Source organism: Pyrus communis, chromosome 1 (assembly GCF_963583255.1).
Source record: "Pyrus communis chromosome 1, drPyrComm1.1, whole genome shotgun sequence".
Lineage (NCBI taxonomy): Eukaryota > Viridiplantae > Streptophyta > Magnoliopsida > Rosales > Rosaceae > Pyrus > Pyrus communis.
The window spans coordinates 7,782,720-7,800,180 of NC_084803.1; the positions used below are offsets into that span (position 1 = coordinate 7,782,720).

Genomic DNA, 17,461 nt, shown 5'->3' on the forward strand with positions numbered 1-17,461 from the left:
GAGAATAGTTGTAAATCTCATTGAAAATATAAAGTAAGAATGACACGTGAATGATAAGGTCAAAAATATTAAAACATATATATTTGTGAATAATAATCATCCTTACCTTCGTCTTAAACGAGTGGACATGCACATGTGTTAGTGGATCCTACATCTGTTAAAGAAATAATATAAATAATAGTAGAAATAAATGGTAAGTGTAACACTACTTTTAAAAAAAAAGTTGATTTACTTTTCATCTACCATAGGAGTAGATGCAAATTTCACTTTATTTTAAATAGAAGTTCAATACTTTTCATACCTTCTACGAAGTGATTTCTACGTATGCTTTTTCTTTCCTTGAATACTCATGTTTGTTAATTCTAATCTTTGGACGATTCAAAAGAGAAGAAACGGAATTAAAGAGGGATGCATTTTTTATTTCTTGAAGATTGTAGTTTTTTATGTTTGAATAGTATGCCTCCGTTCTACAATTATTGGCCTCATGGCCCTCAGGTATATATGTCAATTAAATGAAAGTTCATCTATCTCCACGTGAAGAGATCATTATTGTCAGGCGACGTAACCTTGGTGATGTCACTTTGTTATTGATGGTTAGAAACCCAAAACCAAAGATCTTCCAACACATATAGTTTTCCAACCACTCCAAAACCTTACGGATTGGTTACTTGTAATGAATATCACATTCCTTCAATTTGTACACAATTTGAGAACTTGTTGACTGTTTATGGTTTGATTAAATTAATCTAACACTAGTAGTACTACGTTAAATTATAGAAATATCAATATATAAATTTGTGAAAATATTGATAAATGTATTGATTTCGGTTGCTTTTAATAGAAATTTTCTAAAAATGTGGACATTTAAAATAAAATTTTAGGAAATATCATATGGTAGTTTGTCGATATTTAACTGATATGTCGAAAACATCAATCAAATCTATCGATTTTATCCGAAATTTAAGAGTTTCTCCATTATTTTTTGAAGTTTAGACTTCACTTCATTTCCATATCTTTCTTTGATTTTTCTGATGTTTCCATGGAAACATCTATTTTATCGAAGAAATTTTAAATATTGTCAATAATAGAAGTGGAGGATATGAAATGCCTAAAGTACCCTTGCAATTACACGGTTGTCTTTGCAAGCCAATTTGAGGTTGCTCGTCCATCCCACCTCAAACATTGTCTAGGCCAAATCCTGTTGACTGGAGTTGCTCTTATCGCTCTCATCCCCAAAAGGCCAGTAAACCCATCTCGCGGCAATTAGTATGAGATAAGATTCATGTCTATCTTGGTGAGGATTTCAAAGATCTTTTAATTATGTTTATTTATTGAACATTGTACGGTCAGTTTTTGTCAAGTACTATTTATGTTTAATTTTAAATATTATAATTTAAAATATTTTTAAATGAACGATGTACAATGAAATAACATAATTAAAAGATCTCGAGATCTTCACAAAGAAAATCCGGTGAGGATCCTATCTCAATTTGTATTGCGCTATAAGTGAAGGAATTATTTTTCTTCTTCCATTCTTGAGTCGTTTAAACACTTATCTCATTAACAGTATCAGTTACGAGGAGACTAAATTAACTGAGCACAGTAAGTGAGACAAATTTGGCCAGCACAATATCGAGACTTTTCCAAATCCACATTCCGTCAGACTGTCCCTGTCACTACAGTATTGGAGCACTAGTATATATCCCTTTATGTGTTTATAGTCAAGGAATGATCAGGGTAGGTAACTACATGGGTTACTACATTAATTTTATTTGGCCAATTAAACCCCTTCTTTGAAAACATATTGAATAAAAATGCTTATATATAGCCAGCCCATCATTGTGTTTGTTAAAAGAAAATTTATTTTCATCTACCAGAAGAGAGCAAGTAATATGTCTTGAGATTTCTTAGTGACCTACAAGAGGCAGATTAAACGTACAAACTTGCTTGTCTTCTCGTGTACAAAGTATGTGCAAATTCGTTTAATTTATTTTCATTGTTGATAAAAAGTATTGTTATTGACATTTTAAAAAATTATGACGCACTTATTCTCAAAAAGTAATTTTCACTTCATAACATGTTAGACTTATTTTTAGTACCAATATCAACTCACTTTTCAATTTATAATCCTTCATCTGGCTTGTTTCTTCTCCATTGCTATGTTTGCACATATCCATTATTTTGAAGCTTTTAGTTTCATATTTACCGGTTAAGGGAATGCTGCAGCTTTCTTATTAATATCTTTTAGTTGAATTGTTTGACTACGTATGTGTTTAAGCTTTATAAGTGTCTAATATTAAGTACAACAATGCACCGATATTGTTTTCAATTAATCACTTCCGTCTACTATATGAATTGTATCGTGCTTGACGAATCTTAACAATTGGATATTATTATATTATTACCAAAAGACTCCGCATATATACAGGAGTGAACTACTTATATTTAGATATAAGATTATTGATGTACTTCCCCATGTAGAATTCATATCCACTTGAGCAGTCGGTGATGAATCAAAGGGTTATGTCACAATTCCAAGGCCACGTCACGTTAGCTTGGTCTCTTAAACAAATGGTGAGGATCCTCCTGACCAGGTTTATTGGACTGTTTAAAGTTTATCCAAACGGTTACAAACCGGAGGTCTCTTTAAAAGTTATAATAATTGTAGTTGTTTGATAAAATTTAAGCGGTTCGATGAGCTTGATCAGGATGATCTTCACTATTTTCTTAGGAGAGGATCCTGATCCGTTTGTTAAATCAATTAATTTTATTTTTATTAGACTTGTGTAGAGACATAAGATAAAAAAGTTTTGCCCGTAGAAACATGATTTCAATTAAAAAAGTTTTTAATTGTCGAAAATTGTTAGTTTTATTGGGTTGTCTTATTTCTTTTTGTTGTTGTAAAAAATTCAAAGAACCATAGTCTTTCCAATTGCGTAGTGGCTCATGATAGGTCATGCATCGTGTAAAAAAATTAAAACACATGATGGCTCATGACAGGTCAAGATGCTACAATAGCGTACCAAGGGGTGTATAGACTTTGCCTACCGTGGTTGGGCTTTAGTTAGTCATCAAAAAATTGAAGGTATTTCCGGTTTGTGGATTTTATCAACCTTCCGTATTGTTTGGGTTAGTCACTTCCCCCATGATAGTGGTGAGATTGATGTGGTTTTTTATAAAAATAAAAATAAAAATAAATATACATATATATAATAAGGTCATTTAAGGGAAGAAATTTTCATTTAAGAAAAAATAAAAATTAGTTGTGGTACTCACTCCACTTTGAACTTCAACAATTTGAACAATTTTTTTTTGTAAGTCTCGATTCATAGATTATTCTTGCAAAAGTTCAATTCAATCATAAATCATTTGCCTAATTAATTATCCAATGAAATTTCAATTTTTCTTAGATAACCAAGTGTTCGTCAATTTTTTTGAACTCAATTCGATGCCTCAAATATTGTCGATTTGACTAATATTTTTGTCAGGATGATTTATGAGGTACAACTTGAAAAATAGAGAGTTTAGATCGTTAAAGTTCGATGTGGTGTAAGCCCTACAATTAATCACTTTTTATAAGGGGATCCCTCCCTTAAAGGCTTCCTATAGATATATGTCCTAACATCATATTGACATAAAAGTGTAATAGGGTTTCTTTGTTTTTATATATTTATTTTTTTGAATAAACGATATTATTTATACTAAAGGGTTAGGGGAGTGGGCTAAGCCTCGCAATGGGCTAGCAATAATGTGGTTCAAATTTGTCTTTGGCGAAATCGAACCTAAGACCTCTCACTTATTAGTGAAAAAAAATACTACTAAATCGTAGTACTAAGTGACATATGTATTACGGTTTTAATTTCTGTCTTGTTATTCATCTCCCTCTCGAAGGAAACATAGATATAGAAGCCACATCTCTTGCGGTACAAGAATAGTAAACGAATCCTAGACTAACGACTGACTAGGAAATACAATAAAATCTTGTTAGACAGTTGGCTTCCAATAATCTCATTATTGATTAAACAATTTTTTTTCTCATTTTGGGCAATGATGAGGCAAGCACACTTCAATTTTTAATATTGTATTAAGTGGGAAAATTAGGCCATAAGTTAGGCCACAAATAATGGTGCTTAGCTGGGAAAAAATTGTGGTGGTGATTCATTCTCAAAGCCTATAAATAGGCTTCTCCATCAAAGTATCAAATATCCCAAAATCACATTCGAAGCAAAACAACAAGAAAGAAGCAAAGCATTTTTTTGGCTTCTCTAGTTTTCTTGGTTTGTTTCAAAAAATAAGGTTTTGCTTTAGTGAGTGGGTGGTTTGGTTTTGAACTCTAGTTTGTGAGTAAAACCAACAAGGGTGTATTGGGATTTTATTGGGAAGTGAGGTTGAGAGTTAAAAAGTGTTCCTCTTGTATTCCACTTGTTACCTTGTTAGTGAAAAGTGAGATCTCCCTCCTGTGGATGTAGGCAAATTGCCGAACCACGCTAAATTTCTTATGTTGTTATTTTCTCTGTTTATCTTTGGTTTAATTTTCCCATATCATGTTTACCGACAGTTAGGGGTGGTTTGGAAAAACCTAAAATCGAAAAAACCGAACCGAACTGAAGTAAGAAAATCAAATCGAACCGAAAGTTATTGGTTCGGTTTTGGTTTCAATGATTCAAAAACCAAACCAAACCCAATTAAATATAATTAAGTTTATTTATTTATTTAATATTTGAGTGTTTATATTCCAAGCCCAATTTAAATTTAGACCCAAGTTTTAAGCTTTTGTTTTAGGCCAACCATTAGCCCATAATCCAAGACCCTTTTCTTTTCCCCACCCAACCCTCTTCTTTCTTCCATTTTTTCTCCCAATCCAACCTTCTGCTTTTTTCATTTTTTTTCCCCACCCTAGTCGCCCTGCATCTTCTTTCTCTTTCTTTTTTTTTTCTTTTTCTTTCTTTACTTTCTTTGAAATGGAAAAACTGTAAGCAAAGTTGTAGAGCATAGACCATTTTTCAAATTAAAAAAAAAAATAGGTTTTATAAAAAAACCTAACCAAACAGAAATCAAGCCGAAAAAAGGAACCGAATAAAAACTGAAAAAAAATTGAACTGAACCAAAATTTCAGTTTGGTTTTTATTTTGGCAAAAAACCGAACCAATTGAAACCGAACCCACCCTACTGATGGTACCGTAGTCTTCCGTTGCGCAACAATTGGTATCAGAGCTATGGTGAGTGCAAAGTTTGACTTGGTGCCTTTTGATGGAAAAACCAACTTCAGTGTTTGGCAAATTACTGTCGAAGATGTGTTGGTACAACATGGGCTGTATAAGGCTTTGCTTGACAAAAAGCCTGACAATATGAAAGATGATGATTGGAAGGAATTACTGTTGGAAATGTGCCCTAAAACCAATCATATGATGATACTTTACGGACATTTCACAAAGTTAAACTAATGTAGTTTAAATGTAAAGGGCAAAGATTATTGTTTGAGCCGTCTCATATAAATGTTATATGCTTAAACGATAAGTCCAAGGAATATGTGATTGGAAGAATGCGATCTAAAGAAGTTAGATTCATGAGACCATTCTTTCGTTGACACATCCTAAACGTTCCTGATCATAGGATTGTCAATTGGGCATTGACAGTCCGTTAAGATCAGTACGTGCTATGTCTTCTCTCAGGGAGAGTGACTAGTCTCGAGTCATTGGTGTGTGTGACATCAAGAGAAGTACGTAGGTGCTCAATAGAGAATGAGTTCACTGAACACGATCAACGAAGAGTTCTCATATTCATGTCACATGAGAACTCATGGTTGGGATAATGCAAAATAGTCTTTTGACCTGAGGCATCACAGTTGTCTTGTGGTTAGGTCCTTAATCTTTGATTATGTCAAAGTCACTCCATCAGGAGGGTGTCCACGACATCGTTGGGGTTAAGCCACTTAGCCATGGAGGCAAGTGAATGCGCAACAAGGGATCTCTAACCTTCAAACTGTTTGAGGGAGAATACTCTATGATATGATTAAGAATCTTTGGCCAAAGTATGAATGAGATTTAGGAATGTGTTCCAAATCGCATTCAAGGTAATCATATAAGCACAAGACTCACATTGGATAGTAGACATGAATAAACTATCAAACCAAACAATGTGGTCAAGAGTATTGTATTAGAGAAAGACCGTATTGCATTTGTAATCCTAAAACTGAATAGGTTCTCCACCTCTTCTGATTAGCTTGGGTAACCATGACATGCTGCTAGGCGTCAACCATGGTTTGTGGAAGCCCTAAAATTGTATTATCACTAACGGGAGAATTGAAAGTAAGTTTCAATTCACAATCGATTAGAAAGAGTTTTAATCGCCCACTGCCTCGCTAAAAGGAACCTAATGGATCGTTCACCGAGTAAGGTAGAGTTTGAAGAAACAACGGAGATGAGTAAGAATAATTAAATGGTTTAATTATTTATCTAAGGCTAGGATTAATTAATATGTTAATTAATCAAACGAATAAGTTCGTTAAAGACCTCGGGTTAGTTTTGGGCCGCAAGGCCCAATGAGATTTGAATGTCAAGCCCATTAACTCAAGTTGTATGACAACTTGAATAAACAAAGGGCTTGAAAGCCCAACAAACCCTCTAGGCCGGCCATGTTAGAAGAATAGGGCTTTTGGTCCATTAGGTCACTTATTTGAAGGGACTATATGAAGGACTTTATAACCTAAAATTCATTAGGGGTTGTTTTTGGGGAAAGGATGAGAACACAAGCTCTCCTTTCTCTCTAAAATTTCGGCCACCTTGGAGGGATCATCTAGCAATCAAACTCCTCCAAGGTCACTCATTTCTTCTTCATTATGCCTTGGTGATGAATCATTAGAGGTTCTCAATTTTGGGAACTTTGGAGAAACCTTTTTCATCCATCCAAATCCATAGATCTAAGATGCAAGGAATGAAGGCCCTCTCTTTGGGTGATTAGCCTTTGTTTAAATACAAAGAGGAATCTACAAAGGTATATATTTCAACTCACTTTGTTTTGAGTTGATTATTGGTTCACCATTTTACTAGGCTTTGAACATTCATGGGTAATGTTTTGTTTTTAAGTGCATGCTAGCATGATTCCGCCTTTAATTTGTTAATTGCATGCTAATGATGTTGCTTAAATGAACATGTAATCTTCCAAAATAATCCTTCAATTACAAGCGAAGATAGTGAGCACGATACGACTTAGTCTTGTTCCAGAAATCAAGTACACGGTGTTGAATGAGACTTCTTCGGTGAAGCTGTGGGAGAAATTGGAGAACCTATATATGTCAAAGTCTTTGACAAATAGGTTATACTTGAAGAATGAGTTGTTTGAGTTGAAGATGCAGGAAGGCTCAGACGTCTCAAGCCACATCAACAAGTTCAACAAGTGCGTCACTTAACTTCTTAGTGTTGAGATTGAAATTAATGAACAAGAGCAAGCCATTATTCTGTTGGCCTCTTTGCCAAAATCGTATGAGACTTTGGTGACCACGTTGCTTGTTGGGAAGTAAACTCTGATGGTGGATGAAGTGACAACTGCCCTCTAGGAGATGGATAAGATGAAAAAACCAAGCAGTTCTTCTCAAGCTGAAAGTCTTGCTGTGAAAGAAGATAACAAGACGAAATCAAAGCGTGGTAGAAGTAAATCTCATGGAAGAATTGGCCAAAACGATCGTTCCAAGTCACGTCCAAGGAAAAATGTGGAGTGTCATTACTGCCACAAGAAGGGACATATCAGACGATTCTGTCACGAGTTGAAAAGAGATTTGGAAGAAAGGAAGAATCAAAAGCCAACACAAGTAAATGTCATCAACAACAAAGCCAATGAAGATGAAGTTGCTGATATGTTGTTGGCATCGATGAATGGAGGATCTCTGACAAACTGATGGATACTTGACTCTGGGTGCACATATCATATGTGTCCACACAAGGAATGGTTCTACACCTACGAGCCTTGCGAAGTCGATATCGTTCTGATGGGTAATGATGCTAGCTGCAAAATTATCGGAATTGGTACAGTGAAGATCAAAATGCATGACGAAATTGTCAGAACACTGGGCAATGTCCGACATATTCCCGAGTTAAAGAAGAATTTGATCTCTTTAGCAACATTAGATTTTCTGGGCTGTGGTTTCTCGACCAAAGGCGGATTGCTGGAAGTCTGCAAATGAGCTCTCGTTGTGATGAATGGAGAGAAAGTTAGAAACCTGTACAAGCTGCTCGAAGGTATCGTTTTAGGTAAAGCTGCTGCTGCTGCCACTGATATAGAACCCAGAAATGACAACACTGATTTATGGCATATGCATCTAAGCCATCTCAGTGAGCGCGGGCTGAACGAGTTGCACAAGAAGAATCTACTAAAAGGCGTAAAAGGATACAAACTGGAATTCTGCAAGTTTTGTGTCATGAGAAAGCAGAAAATGGTCAGTTTCAGCACCTCGTCCCATACCAGTAAAGGAGTTCTTGATTATGTTCATATTGGTATGGAAGTTCCACATATTTTGTCAGTTTCATCGATGATTATTCCAGAAAGGTCTGGGTGCACTTCATGAAGCACAAATCTGAGGTGTTTAATGTTTTCAGACAATGGAAAGCTGAAGTCGAAAACCAGACTGGCAGAAAGTTGAAGTGCATCAAAAGTGACAATGAGACTGAATATAAGGAAAACACTTTTCTAGAATACTGCAAGAATGAAGGTGTTGCTCGACACTTTACAGTTAAGAAGACTCCTCAACAGAATAGAGTTGCTGAAAGAATGAATAGAACAGTGCTAGAAAGAGCTCGGTGTATGAAGCTCAATGGCAGAAGAGATGGAATCGCTCAGGAAGAATCAAACTTAGGAATTGGTGGAATTGCCCAAGGGAAAGAAGGCTATTAGGTCCAAATGGGTTTACCGAGAGAAGGAAGCAGTCACAACAAATGATGGAGAGAAGTTTAAAGCCCGACTAGTTGTCAAAGGATACTCGCAGAAAGAATGTATAAACTACAACAAAATTTCTCTCCAGTATCAAATATACCTCGATACGAGTGATTTTATCGACTGTAGCAATGTACAATCTGGAGTTAGAACAACTAGATGTGAAAACAACTTTCCTACTTGGAGAACTAGACGAACAGATTTACATGCAGCAGCTAGAAGGATTAAAAGAACTAGGAAAAGAATGACTAGTTTGCATATTAACGAAGTCCTTGTACGGCTTGAAGCAATCGCCCAGACAGTGGTACAAGATGTTCGATACATTCATGGTATCTTGTGGATACACCCGATGTGAGTTTGATTGTTGTGTTTGTGAAATCCCGTTCCTAAATTTCATTGTTACAATATACCAAGAGTGAAGTTTGAAAATTAATTATTTAAAATCCGTAAACTTTTCATGGTCACACCTTATATTTTCGAATAGAGCCCGATATCACGAACATGTAAACGTAAACCGTTCGTGAAACGGAGTTATAACAAGAGAGTTATTAACGTTTAAAGTTAGGGACATTTTTGTAATTTGACCCTCATTTAGAAGGTTCCAGATTTTCTGGAGCAAAGGAATGTGCCACGTGTGTGGCTGGGATGAAGGGAAAAGAAAATAAATGAGAGAGATGAATGGTTGTGATGGAAAGAAAAGAAGAGAAATGAGGGAAATGATAGGGATGATGACCAATCAGAAAGAGGGAAATGAGGGGAAATGATATAGAAAAAAAAAAAAAGAAGGGAAATGGGCTCACCCGCCAATCCGTGTACCCGGCAATGACCCGGTTTGATTCCGGCCAATTTCTACCATTTTTCAGTCGAAATTCACCCTTCCATCACCTATAACCTATTCCATAACCCCCTATCTACCATCTTAGCTCAAATTTGAGAGCTTTTGGGTTCAATTTCGTGAAAGAAGATATTGAGATTTTATATTATTTTTTTATGGTTGACTTTTCAGTCAACTAGCATGAGTTCTTCTAGTGTGTTGCTAATCTTAGAGGGCGACTGAGATTTTATGGAGCTTGATTGGCTTATCGTGATAACGTGTCTCCTCGATTTACGTAATGATGGCATTATGTGGTGATATGCTTGTTTATTTTATGTGATTTGACTTGTGTATCGAACTTTTTGTGGAATTGGTGGTTTGAATTGTATGCTTGGCATGCTGTGATGAAATGTGAGGGCTAGTAGTGGACCGTCAACCCATTACCATGGGGTTTGTTGCTTCGAGACTTGTTTCACATATCATATTATTATTTCATTTCTCATTTCCTTGAGCTGTTCTACATTTAATACTTGTGTTTTGTTTCATTTTGTTCAGCCCTTCTAAATTGTGTACTTGGTTCATGTATCGTTTCCTCGAACCGTTGTCATATTCTTGGCCCTCCGCTCGACCCCGTTGAGTGATCCAGAACTGAGTATCCGCCAGGGTTCCATTGAGTGGTCTGGTTCCCTGCTCCGTCTGGATTCCGTTGAGAGGTCTGAAATCTCTCGTGATCCGCGATTCTGTTGAGTGGTCTGAAATCGTATCCAGCTTAGATATTATTGAGTGGTTAGATATGCATTGTACTTTGTGATTCCGTTGAGTGGTCTGAAATCGTATCCACTCGAATTCTGTGAGAGAGGTCCGAAATCCCTTTTATTCTGCAATTCCGTTGAGTGGTCCGAAATCGTATCCTGGTTTGGATTCCATTGAGTGGTCCGAAATCCCATTTGGTGTTTTGGTTCCGTTGAATGGTTTGGAACCCAATGTTGATGGATTTCATTGAGTGGTCCGAAATCGCATCATTTGACTTGTTGGTTCCCTGTATTTGATTTCAGCTTCAGAGATGTAGGCTTCAGTCGAACTGTGTCGTTCTAGCCATGCATTTCGGTGTATTGTATGTGTTATTGATGATGTGGTTATGGAATGATGTTGGTATTATGATTAGACTTGTTGATCAATATGGCTAGAGAATATGATTGTGCTTTGTCGTTTGTTCGCTGAGATCGCATGATATGCATTATGGTATATTGTTGAGATATAGTGATTTATAGGATGAATGTTTGAGTGTGGTGAAGCGGTGAACTATGAATGTCTTGATCCCTGGTTAGGGTACGTAGGCAGTCTAACGGGAGGTTAGATGCAGCCATAAAGTATACGAAAAATTATTATGCAATTAGATTCTTGAGTCGAGATTTGCCATATCCCGGAGGCGGGGTGTGTTGAGATACAGGTATTTGGTGACGTCACGTGTCGATCCTGGACATATGTTGGGATTGGGGCATGATAGTGTTTATTCCAGAAAACTGGATGATGGTTCTTTCATTTATTTAAATCTTTATGTCAACGATATGTTGAGCAGTGAATTCGAGATGAAGGATCTTGGAGCTGCTAAAAAGATCCTTGGCATAGAGATCTACATGGACATGAAAGCTAGCAACTTGTGCCTTACTCAAATGAGCTATGTGAAGAAAGTTCTGGAAAGGTTTAGTATGCTCAATGCAAGATTCCATTAGCAGTACATTTTCGATTGTTTTCGGAACTTTGCCCAACAACAGAAGATGAGGTAAAGTACATGGCTTGAGTTCCTTACGCAAATGCTATAGGATGTCTCATGTATGTTATGGTGTGCACGCGACCAGATATTTCTCATGTAGTCAGCCAATACATGGCAAATCCAGGAAAGGAGCATTGGAATTTGGTAAAGTGGACTTTCAGAGATCTTGTTGGCACAATTGATTGTGGGTTATTGTATGACCAAAATACAGCTTCAAGCAAGGTAGCTGGATATGTTGATTCTGACCATGAAGGAGATCTAGATAAAGAAGATCCATGACTGACTATGTTTTCACATTAGGTGAATGATTGATTTCATGGAAGTCTATCCTACAGACAATTGTTGCATTGTCCACTACAGAAGAGGAATACATGACAACCACCGAAGCAGCGAAAAAAGCTTTGTGGTTGAAAGGTTTGGTTGAAGAGCTTGGTTTTAAACAGGATGTTGTTTAGCTGCAGTGTGATAATCAAAGTGCTATAATTTTTTGCCAAGAATCAAGTATTTCATGCGAGGTCAAAACATATAGATATCCAATATCACAAGATTAGAGAGTGGATCAACTCTGAAGAAATTTGTTTGTCGAAAGTCCACACAGATGAGAATGCATCTAACATGATGACCAAGCCAATTTCAGCTGAGAAGTTCAGACGTTGCTTGAACTTACTATGAATCACCTCATATTGAGAAGCGGTGCGGCGCACCTCTACCTATGAAAAGGGGTGCATGAAGGGTATCAGAAGAAATACCCTTGGAGATGGAATAATTTGAAGCAAAGTATCAAATATCCCAAAATCATATTCGAAGCAAAGTAACAAGAAAGAAGCAAAGCATTTTTTTGGCTTCTCTAGTTTTCTTGGTTTGTTTCAAGAAATAAGGTTTTGCTTGAACAGGTGAGCGGTTTGGTTTTGTACTCTAGTTTGTGAGTAAAACCAACAAGGGTGTATTTGGGATTTTATTGGGAAATGAGGTTGAGAGTTAAAGAGTGTTCCTCTTGTATTCCACTTGTTACCTTGTTAGTGAAAAGTGAGATCTCCCTCCTGTGGACGTAGGCAAATTGCCGAACCACGCAAAATTTCTTGTGTTGTTATTTTTTCTATTTATCTTTGCTTTTATTTTTTAAGTTATTAACTTTTTAACACACATATCTCACAATTTGTATAGAGACACATCGTGTATCATCCTGTGTATGGGTCACACTGAAAAATCTCTTGCAATGATGAGGCAAGCACACTTCAATTTTTAATATTGTATTAAGTGGGAAAATTAGGCCATAAGTTAGGCCACAAATAATGGTGCTCGGCTGGGAAAAAAATTATGATGGTGATTATTCTCAAAGCCTATAAATAGACTTCTCCATCAAAGTATCAAATATCTCAAAATCATATCTGAAGCAAAGCAACAAGAAAGAAGCAAAGCATTTTTTTGGCTTTTAGAGTAAAACCAACAAGGGTGTATTTGGGATTTTATTGGGAAGTGAGGTTGAGAGTTAAAGAGTGTTCCTTTTGTATTCCACTTGTTGCCTTATTAGTGGAAAGTGAGATCTCCCTCCCACGTGTACGTAGGCAAGTTGTCGAACCACGTTAAATTTCTTGCATTGTTATTTTCTCTGTTTATCTTTGCTTTAATTTTCCCATATCATCTTTACCGACGATACCGCAATCAATCTGCTTTCATTGCACAACAAATCTCCAATCAATAATTACATTCCTATTCGAATAGGGACTCACGTCAACCTATTGAATGAAATATTTTTTGATTATGGTGCCAGTGATCTATAATCCTCATCAATTCAACCTCATCTATTAAAATCAGAACAATGGTCAAGAAGAAAGTGAAATTTAGCCGCACTCAAGCTCCAGATGACATAGAAAAGGCCCGCATCTCAGCAGTGAATTCGATAACAAAGGATTTGAATGACCTGTCACCCCTGTCCCGTCACTGTTGGATCAGCAAAGTTCCTGAGCGACTACGGTGCGTGAGGAAGAAGGCCTACACACCGCAAGCAGTCTCAATAGGCCCACTCCACCATGAAAACAAAGGCTTGTTATACATGGAAGAACACAAACAGAGGTACCTACAGCATTTTCTAGAACGTACTGAGAAAGAATTGGAGGTTTATGTGAAGAAAATAATGGGCCATGAAAAACAACTGCGTGGTTGTTATGAAGGAGAAGCCACTGAGTTTAGGAGTGACAAATTTGTAAGTATCATTTTGGTTGATGCCGCCTTCATCATTGAGCTCCTATTGAGGAACTTTAAGCGTTTGGAGGATGATAATGACTGGATATTCAAAAAACCATGGATGGTGCAAAATATAGCGCCTGACATGATTTTACTTGAAAATCAGCTGCCATTTTTCATTCTTGAAGATCTTTTCGCAGATGTCACTTCTAACCGGGATAATGCTGAGGACCTGCCTTCACTAGTAGAGCTTTCTTACAAGTTCTTCCAGAAGACGGTGCATTTACAGGGGAATGAAGACAACTTGAAGAACATAATTTCTTCTAGATTGGAAGTAAATCCAGTAAAACACTTTGTTGATTTGATAAGAACTTTACATCTACCATCTTTGAAGAGGTCACAAACTGAAAAGCCACTCGAAAGTACTCTAAATACACCATGCGCTAAGAAACTACACCAGGCTGGAGTCAAGTTTCAGGTCAGTTCATGCAAAAATTTGTTTGATATATCATTCAATATTGATAAAGGTATTCTGGAAATTCCACAAGTAGAAATACACGATTACACGGAGCTTACACTCCGAAATCTCCTTGTATTCGAACAATGCCATTGCATGGAGAATCACATAAGTGATTATCTTCGCATCATGGATGGTTTTGTAAACACCCCAATGGATGTAGATCTCCTTGTTGAGTACGGAATTTTTGTGAATACGCTCGGCGACAACAATAAGGTTTCTATTCTGATTAACAAACTTTGCGTTGGGGTTTCTTCGAACAACGAAAACTACTACTTTGCTGATCTTTCCAAGGAGCTGAGCAACTACTGTGGAAAGCCGTGGAACAAATCAAAGGCAAGCTTGAAACAAAAGTATTTCAACACACCTTGGGCAATGATTTCTGTCTTTGCAGCTGGTTTTCTCATCGTACTCACCATCATACAAACAGTGTTTACCATCATCTCTGTCATTCATTAGTTAAGTATATCGACAGTAAGTCTCCTTAATTCGCCGTTTTCTCCTTATCCTTTACGTAGTATTTGCTTGTTTTATATTTTCGTCTCGTTGTTCCATAGTGAGATTCATGCATGTTTGTGTTGTAGACATTTGTAAACCCTCTTGCTAATAAGAGCTGTACGGTTTGTTTTATGATTTGTGCTTAATTTCTCATCTATAAAGTATTATGTCAAAAGAGTCGTTAGAATGTCACATGCAGGTAGCTAGGCCCATTGCAAAAGACACAATTATATATATATAGACAAACTTTCCCATCAGTATGTAATACGAAAGCTTTTGTATGTACCGGATATTCTCTTGTGAAGATTTTTCTCTTTTTCTTGAAAATAATGCTATCATTTTCTACTTTAGTATAAAGATAACGGTGGCAGGTTAGACAACCAATTGTTAAGGGAAAAAAGTTGATAGAGATCGAACTCATACCAGAATTTATTAGCATATTGTTTTTTATCATTACGGTAAAGTGTTATTTGTCATCCAACTACATGAACTAAGAAAAGAAAGATAAATATAGGAAGTAGTGGATCTAAATTTGTTTTGGTACGTTGGATCCAAATTCTTTTAGGAGTAGTGGATCCGCAAGCGTGTGGATCTAAATTTGTTCATCGACGTAAAGTATGTACAAGATTATAGAAGTGGAGATGCTTTCTCTAATGCACATCAAAAGTTATACATGAGCAGTTAAATCATTTAACCTAATTAGATCTAACAGATTTTATTCAAATATGAAACTTAAATGTGAATTTTTGATGTACACTAGAGAAAATTCATAGGAGATCCACTAGGCCCAAACCAAAGGTCTTCAGAATATAAGGGCTCGTAATATTTATTTTGTTTCTAATATCTATGATCTCTCTTGAATTCCAAACTTTGTGTCACTTAGTAATATGATATAATGATATTTCTATTTACCTGTAACTTTAAGTAAGAAGTCTAAAGTTTGATTCTCATTAAATACAAATTTGAATCACATTATTAATAGTCCATATAATTTAGAGACAATGTTGGTTTCGTACAATGATTCAAATAGAAGAATTTTAGGAATTATTTGTCTATAGGAAAGTGACATATGCTCTCACATAATTTGAATGCTCATTATTGAACTAAAATCTATTGTTGCATGAGCATTGGGAATCCGGCAGAGATGAGAAGGTCAACTTTGAAGATCATGGCTCTATGGCTTTTTCATCGACTTCTATAGATCATATTTATCTTACATGAATAACTCACAACTATAATGTACTACGGATTTCACATGCATTACGGGTTGGAAGCCACAACTCTATGCATAAAAAAAATTGTCCTTGTAACCGCATATATATCTTTTTATTCTCTCTCACATCACGTGAGAGAAACATATGGCAATGTAAAGAGTTGTCTCACGTTAAAAAATTTAGAAATCGTATATAAACTTATAAAATTTTGATTACTTTTCGTTGTCAATAAATTTAAGAGTGAAACTCCAATTATCCAACGATGATACTTATGAGCCTCATAGACAAATTTGGTCCCATCTGGCCCCAGAGTTGAACAATGCCAAACTGCAAAATCACAATCAGCTCAGCTATCAGGTCACGGGCAGAGTTGGTTCAACTGCAGAAATAATGGTACAAATAATACTGCAGAGTGCAGAAATTAGGGTTTATATCATTCATGTGGTCCTCCACTCCCTCATTGCCAAGAGTTTAATAACCTATCTTCATCTTCAGCCGCCCAAGATGCAGAAAGTGGAAATTCTAGAATGCATGGATGCATAACATATGCAGGTGGCGCTTTACTACAAGCGGTAGAAAATAATCATGTTTATGTACTTTGGTGCAGATTCAATCTCTATCGATTTCCTCACCCATAATAAATAACTATTTAACCAACTAATGCTTTCGCTCTACTAACAAAAATGCATAACAAAAATTGCGGAATTTAACGGATAAATTTGCGTTGAAAGTTTGAAAAAATTTAACAGGTGGATATGATTTACTTGGAAGGCAATGTATCATGTCATTAGTGCTATAGTTTATGGTCTTCCATTTTCACTTGTATAAATGAGAAATCTGAAGTTTTTAATTCTCGTAAATTACAAATCCGATACTAATTTATCAAGCTGAGCTATTGTGTGATTTACTCCAATCCATATCGTTGTGTATAAGTACAATATACACAAACATACATAGTTATACAGTAGGACTCTCCAGAGCTCTCCTGCAGTTGACCTCTCAGTGTTGGTTTGGATTGGCCAACCATTTTAGGTAAAACTAATTATTTTTTAGGTTGCAGTTGGGTTTGTAATTAATCAAAATTGAGTTAGTTAATGAATTAGTTCAACTAATTTGTACTTGTTTCCTAATAAGCCCCTACAATTGTATATAAACTAACAAGCAATACACACATGCAATTATGCAAGTGCAGCTTGTTATTACCAGGACCCACCCACCGACCCATTATGGGCGCCAAATTCGTGAAATGTCAAAGGAACGACCAAGGCCAGTTGTCAATAGTCAAATATCTCCCCACCGACACTGCCAATATTATACGGACTCTTTTTTCTTCTGTTTCCAGACGAGATACTTTATGAAGGAGATGTTCGGACATCTTTATTCAAGTTTTTTTTATTTATTGTCGAGACGTTTATCATTATCTCTAAAACTCAATTTATTCTAATTTTTGAGTTTTTCATTTTACACTTTAATTCTCAATACTTTTATTTTGTAACGCATAATGACGAACAACAAGGGTGAATAATTGGTTTGCA

General features: G+C 36.1%; 1 protein-coding gene across 1 annotated transcript; it reads left to right on the forward strand.

The window, feature by feature from the left end:
* Window positions 1-13,332: 13,332 nt before the first annotated feature.
* Window positions 13,333-14,673, forward strand: LOC137734695 (UPF0481 protein At3g47200-like). The gene has a single exon (XM_068473991.1). The coding sequence runs from the start codon at window positions 13,333-13,335 to the stop codon at window positions 14,671-14,673; it is 1,341 nt and encodes a 446-aa protein (XP_068330092.1).
* Window positions 14,674-17,461: the final 2,788 nt, after the last annotated feature.

Excerpts from the sequence above, each read along its gene's own strand:
- LOC137734695 (XM_068473991.1), top strand. The coding sequence starts at position 13,333 with ATGGTCAAGAAGAAAGTGAAATTTAGCCGCACTCAAGCTCCAGATGAC.